Here is a 20,251-nt window from a genome sequence, read left to right on the forward strand (position 1 = left end):
GATTTCTGAGTTCGAGGCCAGCCTGGTCTACAGAGTGAGTTCCAGGACAGCCGGGGCTATACAGAGAAACCCTGTCTCGAAAACAAACAAACAAACAAACAAACAAAAAACAAAACAAAAAACCCCCCACAAGTCAATAAAAAGGTCAGCGTGGTTACTCTTGCTGGCCCGGGACAGGTCAGCCTGCCTGATGTGAACACATGGAAATGGTTAGGGTAGGGGTGGCATGGGGAGTGGGCAGAGCCTGAGAAGTTAGGGTCCTGGCTGCATAGGCTCATTTTAGAGAATGTGATGAACTGCTAGGGTGGTATTCTTAGCTCACAGCCCACCTTAGAGCCACTGCCAGGGCCTGGGAACTGGGTTCATGCAGATTTTCCTCCCTATAACCAGGGAAGTCAGGGTTATCTGGGACTGTGGGATGGTATTTCCTGCTGCTGGCTGTCATTCATATGTCAAAGAGGCCACCCTCTTTCCTAAATGTCCTGCCAAGGTGCCTCAGGGCCAGGGCTCGGCCCCTGACCTCTTCATTGCCTTTTGTCTTTCCACCCTGGACCCAGCCCTTCCTCCTGCAAGGCCCCTTGATAACCACTTTGGGCATTGCCATAGTTCTGTCCTTCCTGCCTGTGGCTCAGAGCTAACAGAAGTCCCAAGGAATACAATGGTTTCCTCTGGCCGGGTGGCTGGGCATTGTGAGGTAGGTCTGAGGCTGGCCCAGCTGGTCTGTGCAGCCCAGCTGTTCCTGGCCTGTATGATACAGGCTAAAGGCTGTGGATAGGAATGTCCGGTTTGGGGAGGCGAGGGGGTGTTACCCAGAGAAGAAAGAAGGGGAGGGGTTTGGACACAGGGATTCCCCTGGGATACTGGGAACTTCTTGGCAGCTGATTCCTAAGCCCTATGCTACAAATAACACCCGTGGGCTGGTGAGATGACTCAGTTGGTAGAGACACTTGTAAACAAGACTGATGATCTGAGTTCAAACTTCCACGTGGTGGAAGGAAAGAACCAATTTTGGTAAATTGTCCTATGATCTTCATGAGCATCCTGCATGTGCCCATATATATGTTCCCTCCACCCACAGAATAAATAAATCAGGCTTTTGTTTTTAGTAATGATACAGCCTAGAAATCCTTCCTGGTCCCTGGCTCTGAGCTCCCACAGTCCTGGGTCATATCATGCACAGAGCATCAGTTTTGTCCTATGTCTTCCCTGCAGGCCTGGGGCTGTCTGTTTGTGGTCTTCTAGCCTCTGGTATGATGGTCTTGCTGCTGCTGGCTAAAAGAGTGGGTAGCTCTCCCAGAGAAAACAGCTAAGGAGGACATGCAGTTGGAGGCTGGACACCACCTAGAGCTAGACTGTAGCCCAGAGACCCACCCACTTGCCTCTGTCTGGGCTGATACGCAGACAATAACATGGACGTACTTGGCTACTCCACAGGACTGACCAGCAGAGACGGGACCAGTGCCCTCATCTCCAGGTGGAGGTGAAGAGCTCTGAGTTTGTCTCTCAGGTCAATCCGGTTCTGTGTGATGCTAGTGATTTCAAGTCATAGAACTGGGGATACGGCTCAGCTGGTGGACTTCCCCCCATAGCATCCCTGCACTCACAAGTCCTGGGTTCAATCCCCAGTACTGTGTAAACCAGGCATGGTGAGACACACTCACAGCCCCAGTATTTGGAAGTGGAGGCAGGAGGATCAGGCATTCAAGATCATTCTCAGCTATAGAGGAAGCTTAGAACTGCCGAGGTTACATGAAAACATCTCAGAAAGAAAAGAAAAGAACAGAGCTCTTCTATGCTAAGAAACAAAGGCACTCCAAAGAATGGATTTTTCCCACTTTGGATTTTTTTTTTCCTTCTAGGTTTTTCTTCTACTTAGTGTCAGCTTTTTTCTTTTTTCCAACTAAGAAGTCCAAGAAACAGCAACTGTTACTGAGCACAAAGTCAATCTTTGTAACCATGGACTCTAGCTGAAGATCTGCTACATGTAGCCAAGTTTCTCACTGAAGATGATTAAAACTTCAAACTTCACCCTTCCATGTCATCACAAAACATCCAATTGCCTCCCCACCTTCATTCAGTTAGCCATGTCCTAATTAGCCTGCTGGCTGAGCTAGCAAAGACACTGAGCTGCCCTGGGAATGAGGATGCTCCATAGGAGGCAGGGCAGCGTGGGTCTTGTTTCCCATTTCAAAATGTGAAGTGTGTTCCTGGGACTGTCCGCCCAGTTCCTAACTCTTTGTCAGCATTATTCCAGATGAATGCCAGCCTGGACCTGCTCATCCTGTGCGGCCACTGACGCGGTCGAGCCCTAAAAGACATCTCTTGGGGACAGAGAGCAACTGAGCATAAAGGTATCCAGTCTTTACCTTCATTGAGGGTACACTCTATCCAGAATCGCTTTAGCCAAGAGAAAGCCACAGAAGGGATCCTGTGCCAGCCCAAGTCTCCAAGCCTGGCAACCACTGGGCCTCATGTGTATCTTGTGCTCTCTCAGGCATAGGCTTGCTAGCTGGAGGAGCTGTCCCTATCACCTTTGAGGAATGCCAGCTAACTGGCAGAAGTGCAGCCTGCTCCGCTGACATGACGGCAGTGTGTACAGGGCAGGGGCCCCAGATGAGACCAGAACTGGCTGGCGGAGCCCAGTCTACATCTGCATCCCTTGAAGGTGAGATTCTGGCAGGCTCTGATTGGCCAGCTTGTAAGGTTCAAAATCATAGAGCACGCCTCTTCGCGTGCACAGTCTCTACGCAGTCTGCAAGCCACACCTCCTTCCTTAGCTCGAATATACCGTGGACATCACACAACCAGGGAATGTGGCCGTGTTCACCATGCATACATGGGATACATGCATACCCATACAGGACTACAGCCATCAGCCCCTCCCACCCCCTGTATTGGTGACAGTGTTGTCCCAACACGGTGCAGGGAGAAGACCAGAGGCCTGCATTGCCTTATGGTTGAGGGTGGCCCTGCAGTGCACAGTTTGGCCATACATCTTGCTTTACATACATGGCCAAGGCCTGGTGTCAAACTCATCTGATAGTATACATTAACGCGACTCAGAACGGTACAGACTAGAGAGAACCAGTCCCCTGCTGGGCACATACCTGCCCCGTGAAGCCCCTGGCCTGTGAACTTAAAGAATACAAGAAGTATCAATGGTTTGAGGGCTATGATGGGCTTCAGCCCCATCACCAGCTTCCCACACTCAGGGGACAGAGTCGTCCCATCTACCTCCGTTGCTCACCGACAGTGTAGGGGTGCCCTCATCTTCCACCGTGACCACCAGATGATAGAAGTTCTGACGCTCACGGTCGGGTGGCGCAGGCCGTGTAGCAATCTCTCCGCTGATACGGTCCATACGGAAAGTCATGTCCTCGTTGCCCTCGGTGATGTAATAGGACAGGACACTGTTGATCCCGATGTCACGGTCGGTGGCTCTCACCTGGACCACTGAGGTGCCTCCACCCACATTCTGGCAGGAGAACAGGAAGCGGTTATCCCAGGCCCACAGTCAGGGAAAAGCCTAGCTCTGTTCCTGGTGCCCCGAAGTTTCACCCTGACCCTTGGAAGCTCGGCTTTGTGTCCTCTGGGGCACCGATGAGGGTGATCAGGATGTTGATAGACAACACGCTTTGGATACCTCCTACATAAGAGGACCTGGGTGAGTTCCTTGATTCTGGTCTAAACCTGTGAGCTCAGATTGGATGCTCACAGTCACATATGAAAACTGAAGAAGGATACATACATACCCACACAGCCAATCAGAAGCTATTGTAGGAATCGAACTGTGGGATCAGGATTACGGAGTCCAGAGGCTGTCCCCTTGATAGAGAGGACCTGGGAGAGGTGCCCAAAACACCTTCCTTCATAAGCAGCCCCTGGCGCTATGCCCGGGCAAGGCTCGGAAAAAGATTTCATGAAGTCGCCCAACCTTAACAACGCCAGGTACCAAATACGTTTGTTTTAAAAAGAAGCTGTCTGGGCGTTTCTGTTTTAACCACAAAAATATACTAGCAGGCCGGGTACTAGGGCTGTATCTATTCAGGATCTCTATTCCGGGGACTGAGGGACCAGTGGGCCAATAAGACACCTGAATGGCTTTTTCACGGTTGACTTCTGACCACGGTCCACCCTGGATGGTGGTCAGGTGCTGGCAATCTGGAGTCTTTACCTCATTCACACTGACGTTGTATCCAAAGGGGCTTTCAATCACCGGAGGGTTGTCATTGACATCCAGAATGGTCACCTGTAAGATGTGGTCTTTCTTCCGTGGAGGAGTGCCACGGTCAGAAGCCACGACCTGTGAGGAGGAAGAAGAGGCGGTTTGCCACCAGGGTGGAACTATAGGATCAGGATTATGGGGCCCAGAGGCCATCCCCTTGATAGGGAGAACCTGGGAGAGCCGAGAGACTCAGCGATCCATTCCTGTCCTGTGTCCATCACCAAGCTCTCCCCTTCTGCCTGTGCTGCAGACAATGCTTGCCTAACCCTTGTCAGATTCACTTGGCTTCTGATTTCACCTGGGGCTGTGTTAGCTCTTCACCTTGACCTTGGGTCTGAGATAGGATTCAAGCCTTTGGGTCTCTGGTAAACAGAGAGGGGTTCTGGAATATTCTTTTGCAACCCTCTGGAGTTGTGGCAACACAGTGATCCGGTTTGTAGGGGAGCTCGGTGTTGCCTTGGTGACCTCTAAGCTCTCGGCCTCTGCAGAAGATCAGTGTGGGCTGCTTGGAAGCTCAAGGTGCACAGGCCAGGCACAGGACCTCAGCAGCCACTGTAGTCAGCGTGGTACTTCACTGTGCAGCAGAAGCAGGCCAGGTGGGGTGTGAATGGCCATTGCATATGTGGGGAAACTGAGGCCCAACCAAACAGAAGAAATGATTTGCCCAAGGTCCTGCTGTGTTCCCGACAGGGTCAGCGTCCCACAAGCCCCACTAGGCATTCGTTCTATTGGCTGTTTTTTATTTTATTTTTTAATCTATCTATCTATCTATCTATCTAGGGTCTCATGTAGTTCAGGGTGGTCTCAAATTTAAGATATAGTTAAGAATGACCTTGAACTGCTGCTCTGGCCTCTGCCTACCTTCTGAGTGTCTAGATGATAGGCACGTGCCCTGTACCATCATGCCTGGCTCTTCTGACTCTTGCGGCAGGGCTAGGCACCTCAGATGCTTCTGCTGGGAACAGAACTCTGTCCCAGATGACCCGCTCCCCAACAGCCTTACTGTGCTCAGCCCTAGACAGGTCACATGCAAAGAAACTGACCACCAGGGTATCCTGTGAGGTGCGCTCCCTCCCGAGTGGCCGTGAGCGGTCCAGGCAGAGCCAGCGGGTGCTCACCTTGAGGATGTAGTGGTCCAGTTCCTCCCTGTCCAGGGGTTTAGCCACAAACACTTCACCAATGGAGTCGTTGCTGGTGATAATCTCAAAGGCCCCACCGATGTTACCCGAGGCCAGGGAGAAGACAACCTGTGGAAAGAGGGGGTCCAGGGAAGGGAGGTGACTGGTCAGATCCATGGGGCTGCCTTGCCTCCATGCTCACTATGACTCTATTCTTCTGGGGCCCTGGGAGAAAGAGATAATGCCAAAGAACGGGATCAGGCTGTATGTGCCTGGCAAGTACCCAGTCCCGGGGAGGTTAGCCGAGCAGCCTCGGAACCTAGAGGGTGAGCCTGAATCTCCCCACGTAAATGTCCATTCCTGCTTGCTGACATGAAGCCTGCGGGCTCAGACGGTCCTTGAGGACTATGAAACACCCTACAGCCTGGGTGGACCCTGGCTCGATGCCTACCTGTCCATTGCTGCCAGCATCAGGGTCCCGGGCCTTGACTGTGGCTACTCGCTGGCCCACGGGGCAGTCCTCAGGCACACTGACGGCCGAGTCAGAGGTGAAGTCGAAGCGTGGGCTGTTATCATTCTCATCCAGGACGGTGACGTAGACCTGGGGGCAGACACACTCAGCCACCTCCTGCCTCCTTAGATATCCTTAGGTCATGAGGTCAGCAGGGGCCTTGAGCAAACAACCTTCAAGCCCCAAGACCATCCCAGCAATATCCATGTGTGTGTGTGTGTGTGTGTGTGTGTGTATGTGTGTGTGTGTGCGTGTGGTGTTGTACACTTATCACAGGTCCAGGTCAGTAAAGAGAGGGGCCAGTGAAGACTGTCTGATGTGGTACAGGGAGGGACAGGGACAGCTGGACAGCTGGGTTCCAGCTCATGGGAATGAAGGCCTGGAAGAGCCCCCTGGCACTGGTTGGCATCACTTCCTGTTTTTCAGGATGATTAAGGAGTTCAGATTCTTATATAAAAATAAGATGATGAATCACAGAAATGAGAATCCTGGGCTGGTTGGTTGAAGCAGCTGCTGGCCAGATTCCGGCCTCCTCGCCCACCGTTCTGCATTAAAGAGAGAGGACCAGGCCAGGAGCAGGAGGCTACTGTGATCCGGTGGGGAAGGAAACTCCGGGAAACAGCATTTTCTTTCAAGTCCGAGGCCTGGATCTCCGATGGAGAAGGGCACCAGGAATGGGAAGAGAGAAGGGTCACTGTGGGCGTGACCACCAGCCCTAGGAAGATCATAGGCCACAGAGACCACACACACAGCTACATTCACTGCCGGGGGCAGGTTGGGAGGTAGACTGGGTTTTAAGAACCACTTCAAGCTGCTCCACCCACCCCAGGCTAGTCCTCACCATCCTTTTGAGGGCTGTGATTTCTGGATCCCATAGCTGACTGCCTTTTGGTATGCACAGTGCTCATGGTCCTTGGAGGCCCTTTCCATTTTACAGAAGAAAGTCACTGTGCCCCCACCATCACCACCTCAAATCAGGCTGTCTTGCCTCGTTTCAGTGCCCCCAAATGCCCGAGGCATCAGGCTATCCTCAGAAGCCTGGGGTGGGGGTGGGGTCAACTCCTCCACTGCTGGCTGTGTGACTTTACACATAGTTACTCAACCTCTCTGGTTTTCCATTTTCTCAGCGGAAAACTTCTAAACCAAGAAGACTCGAGCACTGGAAGTAGGAAGCAGGAAATGAGCAAGCACAGGTACAGGTGGTGTATGGTAATCACCATTACCCCTCCTCTTCCTGTCTGATGGACACTCAGCCTTTCCACATAAGCCTGTACTTACCCTCCAGGGAATAAGTAGTCTGAGCCTGCTAAGCAAGCAAGTTGCTATGGGAAATGGAAACGGTGATGGCTAGTATACCCCATGCCCAGAGCAAAACCAGGCGGAGTGAGCTGCCTTGCGTGCGTGCGTGCGTGACTGGCCAATCAGGGCTCTCGCACCACGGGACCTATGTACATCCTGTTCCCTGCGCCAGAAAAACCTTTCCTTGTTGGCTGCATTAACCCCTGCTCCGCCTGAGTGACCTTAGGCAAGTCCACCCCAGCGTTCCCTGACATTCCCTCATAGTGATGCTGTGATAGGGTCCCTTCCCCACCTGAATCTAGCTCTTGCCGTGTGGGCAGGGTTAAATCTGCTGTGGGCTCCTGCTGCCTCAGAAGCCCAGCCAGCACAGGCCCGGCCCTGGCAGACTCAGTCAATAGTGGTGTGGTGGTTGCTATTATCTGGTGATGATAGGGGTGTGGGGGGAGAAAGGAGCCCCCTCTGGTAGGTGAGGAAAGGATGAGGCCTTCTCCAGCTCCCAGCCTCAGCACCTCACCTTCCTGCCCATCCCCCATCCCCCGAGTATACAACCCAGGAGCTCCTATAGCTGAGACTTCCTTCCGGCCTTTCCCCCCCACCCCCCCACCCCATTGCTGAGGCAGGAAGGAGTCAGGTGGAGGTGAGCTGTGGTTTGGCTCCTGGCCCCGGAGAGGAAATTGTACCATCTTTAAAGGCCTTCTGTATGTGCACCGGAGCACCTCAAACAGCACGGGGGGCCAACGGGGCTGGGTATCTGGGGCATGAGACAGGTCTTGCTTCTTGGAAGAGAGCTGAGTGGGGGAGAAAGTCTGAGGTTCTTGTCATCCACGTCAGAAAGGGTTGTCCGGATGCCAGAGTGGTACCACCCTCTCACGGGATACCCAGCAGCCACCGAGGGCCTAAGGGCAGTGGGGGCCCATGATACTGAGGAAGATGCTAAGGTCTGCTTAGAGGCCCGCTAAGTCTCCTGCTGGGAGATTTAGGATGTGAGGTACCTGCCGGCTGCCCCAGGAGTTAAAGAGAGCTAGGTGTGTGGGGGTCAAAGCTCCACTCACACCCCCTACCTCTGCCCCACCCCACCCCTAACCTGCTGAACTCCACCCTCAGGCCCAGTCCTTCTGGGGCTCTGTCTGATACTCCTGAGCACACAGTCCTGGCAGTGGGGCTCACCCTGTGGACACAGCTACCATGCCAAGCACTCCCTGGGCGCTGGCCCTGAGCACCCTCCTTCCCATGTCTCTCTTCCTGAGATCTGCCACCCCTTCTGAGGAGGGCAAGGTTGCTGGCAGGATTCTCCCGTTAGGGAGGGAAGGGGAAACGCACAGAGAGGTTAAGTAGCTTTGCTCTGTCACACAGCCACCGAGGAGCCCTCAGGACTCTTCCTGGGTATGTTCCAGGAATTTCTTTGTTACAGCACTTCCGTCTCAAGATTCCTTAGGGAATGGATGGACCATGGAGGACATGGCTTGGGAGAGGAGAGTGGATGGGCGGCAGAGGTCCTTTGGGGTCTGAGAGGAAGGCCTGCTGTAAACGTGTATCTGTTTCCCCTCTTTTTACACCGTTGATGGGTTTAGTGTGTGTTGGGGTAGCTGGGTGAGCGTGGATGGGGATGGGTAAGCGCGAACTTGGTACGCAGCATCTTGCAGGAGTCCTAGGATGACTTAGGGTCCGTTCTCTCCTTCTATCGTGTGGGACCCAGGGACCAAACCCAGGCCGTCAGGTTGGTCACAGTCACCTTTCTTCTCTGCACCATCTGGACAGCCCTCTGCCCCGTGGGCCCTATCTCCAGGGAAGGTCTGTGCACCACCAGTGGTACGAGGCAGTTCGTGGGCTAACTCACCTTCTGTAGGCCCAGCGGGAGCAGGGGCAGGAACAGGAAGGGAGAGAAAACAGATATAGATGGTTACTGGCTGGCCTGGTGCTTTCTACCCACTGCCCATGAGGTCTTAGCCCAGGTATCTGGCCACGTGGTCCTGAGACTGCCCTCCCCAGGTGCTGGGGAGTACTGGGTGGGGGTGGGGCTGTCGCCCGGGACCCACTCACCACAGTAGAGTCCACCTTGGGGCCACCATCGTCTGCCACGACCGTCAATGTGTAGAAGTCGCCCTTCTCCCTGTCGACCAAGCCTTTGACTGTGATCACGCCCTGTGGGGGTGGCATGGGGTAGGGTGGGGTGGGGTAGGGAGGATGACAAGCATCAGGCAGCTGTTCTCTGCTCCAGCTGGAGCCCACCATCCCCCCACCCCACTCTGCCAGCCATGTTCACTCCACTGTCCTAACACAACTTTCCCATGAGTCTACAGGCTGAATTCCCTTTGTTCTTCTGGCACATCCAGATTCCAGCCATCTCTTCTACAAGGGTCTCCTACCTCCCATCACCCCACCAGAATACTGTTCCCAAATCTTCTCTGGATGCTCACACTCATGGCTTTTCTGCCCCAGAGTTCTCGGTCTGCCTACATTCCCAGTCTCCCCTGGGATAAGGCCTGGCCCACTGCAGGCGTGGTTCTCATCCACCTGGCCAGGGCAAGCGGCTCACCAGCAGGCCACCACATCAGATCCACACTACTTGGCTCACAAGGTGGGACCTGCATGTGGCGGTGACTGGTCTGACTCTGCTGAAGTCTGTGCACAGGAAGACTACCTTCCAGGAGGCCTGGGGGTTGCCAATACCGCCCTCTACGCTATGATTGCCCGGCTGTCAACTGCACCCTTCCATCAGATCGGCCAGCAGGGAGCCTAGAGAAAGACCTACTAAATCGAGGGAGATGGGCTGGGGATAAGGAGCAGTCGTACCAGATGCCTAGCTTAGTATAGCTACTGAAGAGATGGGAAAGAACTAGACTCGAGTTTCCTAACAGACAGAGTAAAAAGGGAAATAAGATTACTTGGATAACAATAGGCTAGAAAATATGACAGATTGCACGATTCCTTAGAATTTCCTGGGAGCATCTGGGAAGAAGAAAGGAATGTAGACAGAGCATAATAGACTGTGTCTTCACACTGGAGCCTCAATAAATCCTCTGACCTGTGTGGCTGGAAGAACATCTGGACTAACATGAATGTACAGAGTTTATTTTATTTTATTTTATTTTTTTAGAGACAGGGTCTTGGCATGTAGCCTAGGCTGGTTTGGAGCTCTAGATCCTCCTGCCTCCGCCTCCTGAGAACTAGAATTACAGATGTTCTTGAGGGGACTGGGCTGTGCCCGGAAGGGGCATGACTCCTTTGAAGGAGCCTTGGAATTGGCCACAGCAAGCAAGCAAAATGTTTCCGAAGTATCTGTAACCAGCTACCCGAAGCTCAGGAGGGGATCCCAGAAGCCCTTACTGCGGTTTAGTCAGGGAACACGGTAAACAGCTGGTGACCCGCACCTGAAGCAGGGCAGACTGGCAGCCATCAACGACCCCACAGATCCCACCCAACTCTCCCGGTACCCAGTGGGCAGCAAGAACCCAGAGAGGCAGCCTGTGGCAGTGTGAACTTAGAAGGGAAAGTGTGGTGGATTTGGTCTAACGCTTATATTGTGTTAACTGGGTTCTCAAAAGTGCACGAGAATCTTCATGAAAGACACTGAGGGCCCCTGTCCCCAGGTGGTTTTGACTGGTAAATAAAGTTGTCGGTGGCTAATGGCTGGGCAGGGAGACAGAGGCAGGAGTTGAGGATTCGTGGGCAAGGGGACTGAAGGAGGAAGAAGACTTTAGAAAGGAGAAAGACCAGGCCTGAGAAGTGTCAGACACACAGACAGAGAGACAGACAGACAGCAAACTTGTAAGAGTCAGGGATTGTGGCCCAGGATGGCTGTAGGTTTGGGTCCGCCAGGATGGCATATAGGTTTTAGTAAGTAATAACTCAGGAATATTACAGGGGAGAGTCTGCTAGCCTCGGGGAGGTTTGGAAGTGCCAAGCCATTGGGCTGTTTAAGACATATTAAAATAGAAGGCTCTGTGAGTGTGTGTGTGTGTGTGTGTGTGCGCGCGCGCGCGTACCCCCACTGGGGTGATTTGAGCAGGATTAATTGACTACTACAACAGGAAAGCATTTAGCTTGTCCTATTATAACTTCCATTGTCTAATAACAAGGACACCAGACTGCCTGGCTTTCAGTATAACACCGGAAGGACAGTTATCATAAGGAATGCTGTACATCAAGAAGGGGCTCAGTAAATACACACTGCGTTGGGAGAGCCCCGCCATGACGATCTGCCTCCTTACCGTGATAGCATCTATCTTGAAGAGGGCTTTGGCCTGGGCACTGGTATAGGCATCGAAACGGTAGGTGATCTGGTTGAGGTTATCGATGGAATAGGCTTGCACCCGCACGATCTCTGTCCCCAGAGCCAGGTTCTCCATGATGACTGCCTCGTAGGAGGCATTGGAGAACTGAACGGCCTCGTCCAGCTCATTGAGAAGTGTCACGTAGACGCTGCAGAAGCCCTGGTTGAAGGGGGGTGCACCGTCTGTGGCGGACACATTCATCAGGTAGCTGGTCTTGGTCTCGTAGTCCAGGTAGTCAACCGTCACGATGAGCCCCGTGCTCTCGTCAATCTCAAACTTGCCCTCTGCGCCCGACAGGATGCGGTAGTTCACCAGGCCACCGTCCCCTTCGAGAAGACAAAAACTGTGTAATCCCAGATGGAGGTAGGGCTTCCCTATGGCTTCTTCAGCACTCCATTCCAGGAGCTGCTCCTGAGAGGCCTTAGCTGTTCCCTCCTCCCACTTCCAGCATACGCTATCCCCAAAAGAGGTAGCAGTGGTCAAGGTGGGTGGCAGGACCCCAGAACACCACTGGCCCACTCCAGAGCTTGGGACTGGTACTAGAGATCTGCCAGAGGGAGCTGGCTCTGATCCTGGAGCCTCGAAATTTACTTTTGAACACCTGTCTTGGATAAGCAGGTACCTTGTAGTGGCAATTTGACCTAGGAAGCCTAGGGCCCTCAGAGTAGCCAAGCCGTCATTCAGGTCCCTGGTGGAAGAGAATCTTAGGGCCAACGAGCCCCCCCCCCCCGACCCCTTCTACACACCACTGCTCAGGCATGAGGCAGGCAGTTTGGGAAGGCAGAAAAGGAGACAGGCACAAACCCATTCTCCTTGGTGAAGCATCCGCAACTTTCGCCTGCCTTTCAAAGGGTTACCTATGCCAGACGAGGCCTTGGCAATACACAGTGCCCCTGACCCTGTGCTGATGCGCCATTTAGAGAATGAACCAGCTATGACTCCTAAAGTCTATGTGTCTGTCACTCAGCCTGGGAGGCCGGTCATCTCTGATGCTGAGGGCGCATGGGGAAGACTATTGGGGGCTCTGACATAGGGGCTTGGGCTGCCGTCAAGGGCAGCAAGGTGGCTTGGGAGTCCCTTTGAGAACAGCGTGGTATAGCAGGAATATTTAATAAATCCAGGCGTGGATGAGGAAGGAGAGGAGAGACGGAAGCCGCCATGGGAGGCTGAGAATATGCAGGAGAGAGGAGCCACCATGGCAGAAGACCGTGGAGCAGGGAGGAGGAGAGCCGCCATGTCAAGGGACCAAGAGGACGTGGCTCAGGGGGCTGCTCCATTGGGTCAAGAGCAGCCAAGATGGAGCACAGACATTAGTAAGTAGTAACTCGGAAGTTTATTGGTCGGAAAGTGGATTCTAACAGCATGGAGGCTATTGTGGCTGCTTACGGCATATTAAAATATAAAGGCTGTGTGTGTGTGTGTGTGTGTGTGTGTGTGTGTGTGTGTGTCCATCCGTCCGTCTGTCTGTCTTTGATCCGGGAACATAAACCACTGAAGCGGGTAGCAACCCCGCACCTGGATTTATTAAAATATTCCTACTCCAGTGTGGAAGGGAAGAGCCCGCTCCTCACCAGGCACAGGCTCAGTAGAGAAGGCTGGGGTATCCCAGAATCCTACCCCGTTCACTTCACATGGACCCCTGTGGCTATGGAAACCTCTGCCAGGCTGGGGCTGTTTTCCAAGCCTGTCACTTCCCTACGGGAAGGATGGGTTGTGAGGAGGCTTGCAAGTGCCGAGCTCTGAGCATCCCCTGTGCAGTAGAAGGTGGCAACTGACTGGAGGCTTAGGTCTAGGCTAGCATTGTGACACGGCTCTATTACCTTTCCCCTGTCCTTGCAAAAGGCTAGCAGCATTGTGCTGCTAGGTCCCGGGATGACTGATATGGGTGTGCAAACATTTCCACTCTCTTCTGGCCATCAGAGGTTGGATAACTTCCCTGACTGATCCTCTGGGGCCTGGGCATCTGTACGGTGTGAACGGCAAGCAAGGAGGCCCTCTTGAGCCTGGGTGTTGGCTGCATGGAAGATCTAAGGGTGACAGGAGCCCTGGCGATAGGAGGGTCACTCTGAGAAGTGGCATCCCTGGCTCCCCTCACCCCTACCCCCCACCTGCCTTACCAGTGTCTCTGTCAGTGGCTCGGACAACAATGACTGAGGTGCCAATGCCTGCCGTCTCTCGAAGGCCCAGGCGGTTGTACTGCTGCTGTGTGAATACGGGGGCCTCATCGTTGACATCTTCCACGTACACGATCACCTGCAGAGACATGCCAGGGCTCAGTTCAGGAAAAGTGGAGACTGGCATCCCAGGGTATGGCCCCTGCTCACTCTGGAGGGGGGGCCTAGTCCTGCCTATTCTCCCATTGAATCTGGCCCCTCACACAGGACCTGGCTTGAGGCGGCTGTTCAGGCACCTTTCTGGTCCTGCACCGATCTGTAGGGACCAGTGACTACCAGTGGCACTTTTGGGGTGGTCAAGTTTCTCCAGCATGAAATAGTAATGTCACTAATGGTTCATGCCACACTACTCCTGAGGTGGTTAGGAAGACAAAATATTCAAACCACAAGACAGTGAGTGTGGTGGTTTGAATGAGAATGGCCCCTCTAGGCTTGTATGTTTGAATGCTTGGTCCCCAGTTGGTGGAACTGTTTGGGAAGGATTAGGAGGTGTGGCCTTGTTGGAGGAAGTGTGTCACTGGGGGTGGGCTTAGTTCTTGTGTTTCTCTCTCTCTCTCTCTCTCTCTCTCTCTCTCTCTCTCTCTCTCTCTCTCTCTCTCTCTCTCTCTCTCTCTCTCTCTCTCTTTCTCTCTCAGATTAGCTATTGCTCTAGTGCCATGCTTGCCTACTGCCAGGCTCCCAGTCATGATGGTAAAAGATTCTAGCCCCTTGGAATCATTAGCCTTCAGATGAAATGCTTGCTTTTATAAGCTGTCTGGGTCATGGTGTTTTGTCTCATCAGTAGAAAACAAACTCCACCCAAAGACCAAAATGCATTTAGGTGAGACTCAAGAAAATAACACGATGGTAACAAGGACAGAAGTGGTTGTACTTTGGGTCCTGTGACCCTCACACAACAGCCCTTTAAAGACTGCCACTCCATGGCAGATAACGGGGTGGGGGTACTGATCCCTGACTCCTTCCAGGGCTCCCAACGCAACAGAGGGCAATCTCCGCCAGGGCTTCCTGGTCACCCTCTAACACTTTACTGGGGAAAGTTATTAATGACTTTCATGACAATCCTTATCCTGGAGTTGCTTTCTGGGGACCCTACCAGTGTGTGTGTGTGTGTGTGTGTGTGTGTGTGTGTGTGTGTGTGATGTTCTTGTTGCTTTTCTCCACCTTTGAAACTTCCCTTTAAAGAACACGCACATACACACACTACACACACACTACACACACACACATCCAAATACACACACACACACACACACACACACACACACACACACACACATCTCTAGGTTAGCAGGGAATTTACTGGATGACTCAGGGTGGGAAGGGTGACAAAGCCAGGGGAGAAGATGGATGCGGTGGCCAGGGGGGTGCTCACAGAGGGCTTGCTACTCCACTGCCCTGAGGTTCCGCAGCCCTGTCACGCCAGCGCCTTTCATGTCCAGACATCAAGAATCTACTATGCAAACGACAGGATCCACCTCGGTTCGCAGCTGCAGTGTGTAGTGGGGAGACTTCTAAATTTGGCTTCGCCCACAATTTGTTGCAGAAGATCCTGGGTGTGGTGGCTGTGAGGGGAATTGGCATGGGCAAATTTCGGGAACTCTATGTAAACAGAAATTAACTATCCATCTTTTCAAACTGCAAGCCTTCCCTTTCCGGAGTCTGCTTGTTCTAATGACCTTGCCTTCTGGGGGACGGAAGGGAAGAAGAAGAAGCTGTCAGTCTGACAGTGTGAGAGGAACAGGAGAGGGGCGGAGTGTAGCTTGCCACAATGTGGCCAGGCTTTCAACACTTCTGGCTGCTTTCGACAGTAGAGACAAGAGGAAAGATGGTGCGGTTTGTGAACCTGAGAGACACAGCTGAACAGGAAGTACAGGCCAGCTGAACTCTTGCCGAACAGGAGGACGCTGCCAGGTGCCTCGGAGCCAGACTGCTTTCTGTCCGGAGCGTCTGCACAGGGCTGCCCGACCCTCTGACGGGGACAAGAGGGCAGATGTGTGTATACACTGTGCGTGTGGGCATGTACACACAGAGATGCCCAGCATCCAGAAGGAAGATTTCCTTCCTCACTTCCTGGCCCTCACGGGGACTGTTGCCAGCTGTTAAAGTGGGGATTGCAGCTTACTGGGCCTGGCCAGCGTCCTCACATTGCTATCAGAAAGCACTCCAGCTCTCCTGACTCTCTTAGGAGAACAGAGGCTCTAAACTGCAGTGGCCATCGAATCTCCATGCCAGGGGACAGCACCTGAATTCTTAAAGTTACTCTTTGGGGATGTAGCGCTTGTCAGGGCATCGAGAACCCTTCTTAGGCACGGTGGTTCAGGAATCATATAGTGTAGAGGTAAGAGAATTGTCTGGACCACCTGCCTGGGGTGAAGCCTGGCTCTACCCATACCATAATGGGACCCTAACCAAGTTGGTTGATTCCTCTCTGCCTCAGTCTCCTCATCTGTAGAATGGGTGTAACACACGGCCTTCCTCAGAATTGGATCAATTTCTTTTTCCTCTGGGTCTTGAGGGCAGGAGCATATAAAGGGGCCCAAGGCTGTGGCTGGGGCGCCTCACCACCTTGTAGTTGCACACAGCCTGCCTTTGATCTGTTTTACACCCTGGGATGTTGCAAAGAACTCGGTTTAACAACAAGGTTGGTGGCTAGAAATGGCACGTAGTGATCAGGCTTTTGAGAAACAGGGGTGGGGGGGTGGGGGAGGGGAGGGGACACAGAGCAGGCCGTGGTTAGGAAGCCTGAAGTCCAGGGGTCCAGCCTGAACCTCACTGATACCAGCCACTCTTGTGACCAGATGTGAGTTTACAGGGGGGGTGGGGGGAGACACTGGCCAGGCCGTGCTCATTAACATGTGAATAAGAGCCTGCCACACTGGAAAACTACTGTGGCAACTTCCTGGTACATACCCAGAAAATCTCTGTCAATCAACATGTTCTCTAAGGGTCCCAGGGACCTGATCCCTCTGCTGTATCCACTTGGACAGGTATTCATTTGCTCTTTAAGGGAGGAGGGGGAGCTTGTCGGGAGCCAACTTTCTCTCCTGTCTTCTCTGAGACAAGAGCAAGGAGCTAGAAACTCAGAGCTGGCCCAGCTCTGACAGATCTGCATGGGGCCCCGAGTTTGGTTGGAGACATCCATCCTTAACATGAGGGGAAGCATCCCTGAGGGACTTGATTGACAGCTGACCAGGTATTGCCTGCTCAGTGTTTCCAGTCCCAGCAAACAGCCAGTTGCTCTGGGCTGAGAGGTTCCACTGACTCAGCCACACTCAGGCCTGGGTACGCGTCCCTGTCTGATGAATTCCCACCTTCCTCCACGGCAGGGACCTCTGGGTTCTGACTCACTTCCTATGGCTTTAGGGGAAGGGGCCTATGGGCTGCTCCATGTGTGTGGAGGGTGAGGAGGGGTGAACATTAAACAACCCAGACAGGAGGCAGACCTCTGTGTGTGTGACCACTAGAGAAGGTCCTTTGGCCTCGGCTGCCTGGCAAGGGTGTGTGCAAAGACTGCATTTGATAGGGCAGCTGGGAATGGGGTGGGAGAATTTTAGGAACAGTTTTCAAGAGAAACAGTGTTGGACCCAACACACATAGTGTCAAGTCTGCTCCTGCCTCTGGACACTTCTCTGTGACTCCATCTCCTCATCTGCAAAGCAATATTGCTATCTGTTCCTCTCTGCTTACGTCTAGGAGGGTTCTCAGTGCGTTGTGGAGAGCTGGGTGTCTATAAGGGATGGATCAGTGACAGTTCCTCTCCCCTCCCTTAGGACACACATGAGTATCATGGAGAAACCATGGCATGGAGCGAAATGACAAATCCAAGATCGCTGGCTGGTCTAGGCCCTTGGTCTCCTCACCAAATTCCTTGCCCTGCATGCCAGTCAGTGGCGAAACCTGCTCCCCCAGTCCCCAGTTTGTGCTCTCACCCTGACAGAGCTCCGCATGGGCCCCAGGTCGTGGTTGTAGGCTTCTACCATCAGCACGTGGGACGAGTTCCGTTCCCTGTCCAGGGGCCTCGGGCCTCGCATCAGGAGCCCACTGCCGACGTGGATCCGGAAGTTGTTGCCATGGTTACCTGTGGAGAGGCACATGAGATGCAGGGGCTGGACTAGGAGGAGGATGCTTATGAGATAGAAGGCAGTGAATTCCAGGTCCTATGGCATATTGGTCCTGCCCACAGGAGTTGGGCGTTGAATTAATTATTAATTAATAAATCCCAGCATGGGGCTGCTACTCACCTCAACGGTTTATGTTCTTAAGTGAAAGCTACACACATAGCCTTTAAATAAGTAGCTACATTTCTCCCTTTTTGTCCAATTGAAAAGGCTCTTTCCTCTCAGATGCACATTGAACATAATTATAACAATTGCGTAAATTGTAAGGTATGATATACACTTATAACACCCAGCCCACCATATTTGGTAATGTAGATAAAGTATTCTATCATCTATCCTAACTGAAAGGATTTACAATTCTGTGCCTCAAATATGTTGGATTTTAACTTGTATTACCATCTGAAAAACATCCCTTCACTTGGGAATTTGGTTAAAGCCCACAATGGCCTAAGAGAGGAAGACATAGAACTGAAGCTCACCTGCCTCTTCCTCATACGAAGCCTAAGGTCTAACCCTATCCCCATACTTCCATTTCTATTGGGGATACGGAAGCTTCAGGTGAACCCAAGCCCTACTGTCCGTGGGTGAGTGAATCTAGGATGTAGTAGACCTGACTGGGCCGGGTTGGTACCCATGATCTTGACTTCTCTCCACACTTATCCACACTTGGTCCCTGGAGTTCATGCAGGGTGGCTGCACCCCTGGTCCTGCAGGCCAGCAGGTGAGTGGCGTTTCATGCTCTGGCTGTGGTGAACAGCTCAGGGGAGGGCTCGTGTTTCTAGGGGGACCCAGGGGAGTCAATCACCAATGACTTTCCCAGGGGATGCCAAGGTCTTCTTCCAAGGTCTTCTCTGTCACAGTGTCAGCGTTGGGAACACTGTAGCATGTGGAGCCCTTAGGCACAAGGCCAGCATACCGTTCTTTGCTTAGAATATATTCAGCTTAGTGTAAACAGTCAGGGGCCCCACTCTCTCCCTGAGCTGCAGCCTGTGTATACAGTGCTTAGGCATCTGCTCTGCTTAGTCAGAAAGAAGTGTCTCTGCAGGGCAGCGACCATTCTTCCTATCACGCAGCAGCCGACTTACCATGGAGGATGCGGTACCAGACACGCCCAAACTCGCCCTCGTCTGCATCCGTGGCTTTCAGCTGAAGGAGAAGAGACAGTGGAGTTATTCCTAACCCCAACGCAGGGAGGAGAGCTGTCTTTGCAGTCTCTCATACCTGACCCCAGGCATGTGTGTACATCCTTTTTATTATCCACAAGGATACCCTACCATCTGTGGTTTATGTGGCCCCATCCAGGACCACTCACTCCATCCTTTTCTCACGAGGGACAGGAAGTCCATGGGAGACACTACATCATCACTCTCTGGCCCAGGCTGAACAAGGCCACTCCATACCTCTATGACTCCCTTACCAGTGAGGCTCTTGATGTCTTAGGACCAATATGAGGGTGACTCTGAAGCAGCCGCCGCATCACTGAAAAGCCTACTCTAGCCTGGGTGAAGATGTTTAAAAGTTGTGTCCCTGGAGCTCCCTGGCCGACCCTCAGACAGTTCTGCTGAAGGGCTTCCCATGATCTGTAAGTAACCTATGCTCCTATAAACTTACTGGTTTGCCAAGGCAGCACTGGGTGGAATCATTTGTTTTTGTCATTAGTACCCTGTGTGGGATGAGGAGATGTTGGTATATGCCACCCTGGGGAAAAATTTGCAACAGAATTGGTACCTATTGCGATTTGGACGTGGAATGCTCCCCTGTTGACTTACTAAGTAAGGTTGGAGTCTACCATTGACTGCAATATGGAGGACTCCCTTCATGGGCAGGGCTTCCCCTTCTCTGACCCTGCCTGGGGAGTTCAGCCCCCTGACCCCGAGTCAGGTTCAACTCCCTTTCTCCTGATCAGAACCCATTCAGTTAGCACCTGAGATTCCTGAAATGCTTCCCCAGGCTACTGAGGCATTTCCATACCCTAAGCCCTCAGCCAATGACCTTTGCCCATCCTGGATGTTTCTACCCCAAATTCCCTGACACTATAGAAGCCTTAAATCACCCCAAGTAAAGGTCTGACTCCCCGCAGGTGGTCCCGGTGTGTCAATATGCACTGTATGTACTCACAGGGCTTGGTCCCTAGATGGTGACCCTGTTTGGGAAGGTTGTGGAGCCTTTAGGAGGCAGTGTCTCACCCTGGAAGAAGTGTGTCACTGGGGACTGGACTTCAGGCCTTATAGCCTGCCTCTACTTCCCATTCACCCTCTGCTTCTGTGGCCGGGGATTCTGGGGGGATGAAGGAGGAGGCAAGAAAGGCCAGGAGTGATGGAGACCTCAGGCAACCAGTGAACGCTGTGAGAAGCAGGCTCCATTGAGCAGCTTGTTTAATTGGGGGAGAATAAAGGCTATTTAAACCTTTGTGGAGTGGATAGAGGCTTTCATTGGCTGAGGCTAAGGTGCTGGGAATGCTTCATTTGCATAAGGAGGAATTCCAGCCAATGCTGGACATGACCTTATAAGGAGAGAGGAAGTTTAACCTGG

At 52.7% G+C, this 20,251-nt stretch overlaps 1 protein-coding gene across 4 annotated transcripts in view; it reads right to left on the bottom strand.

Annotated features, from left to right (window-relative positions):
• Cdh23 (cadherin related 23) overlaps positions 1–20,251 on the bottom strand; it is a 386,464-nt gene that overhangs the window by 70,365 nt on the left and 295,848 nt on the right. For all 4 annotated transcript variants that reach the window (XM_021205124.2, XM_021205122.2, XM_029542203.1 and 1 more), the window contains exons 28-37: positions 18,805–18,865; positions 17,531–17,679; positions 13,545–13,680; positions 11,365–11,753; positions 9,194–9,295; positions 8,991–8,993; positions 5,795–5,944; positions 5,344–5,472; positions 4,175–4,303; positions 3,248–3,475 (exon numbers count right to left, since the gene is read on the bottom strand). In XM_021205124.2, the coding sequence (XP_021060783.1) occupies positions 3,248–3,475; positions 4,175–4,303; positions 5,344–5,472; positions 5,795–5,944; positions 8,991–8,993; positions 9,194–9,295; positions 11,365–11,753; positions 13,545–13,680; positions 17,531–17,679; positions 18,805–18,865 (1,476 nt within the window). The remainder of the gene's footprint in view (positions 1–3,247; positions 3,476–4,174; positions 4,304–5,343; positions 5,473–5,794; positions 5,945–8,990; positions 8,994–9,193; positions 9,296–11,364; positions 11,754–13,544; positions 13,681–17,530; positions 17,680–18,804; positions 18,866–20,251) is intronic.

The sequence above is a fragment of the Mus pahari genome, chromosome 9 (assembly GCF_900095145.1).
Source record: "Mus pahari chromosome 9, PAHARI_EIJ_v1.1, whole genome shotgun sequence".
In the NCBI taxonomy this organism is placed as follows: domain Eukaryota; kingdom Metazoa; phylum Chordata; class Mammalia; order Rodentia; family Muridae; genus Mus; species Mus pahari.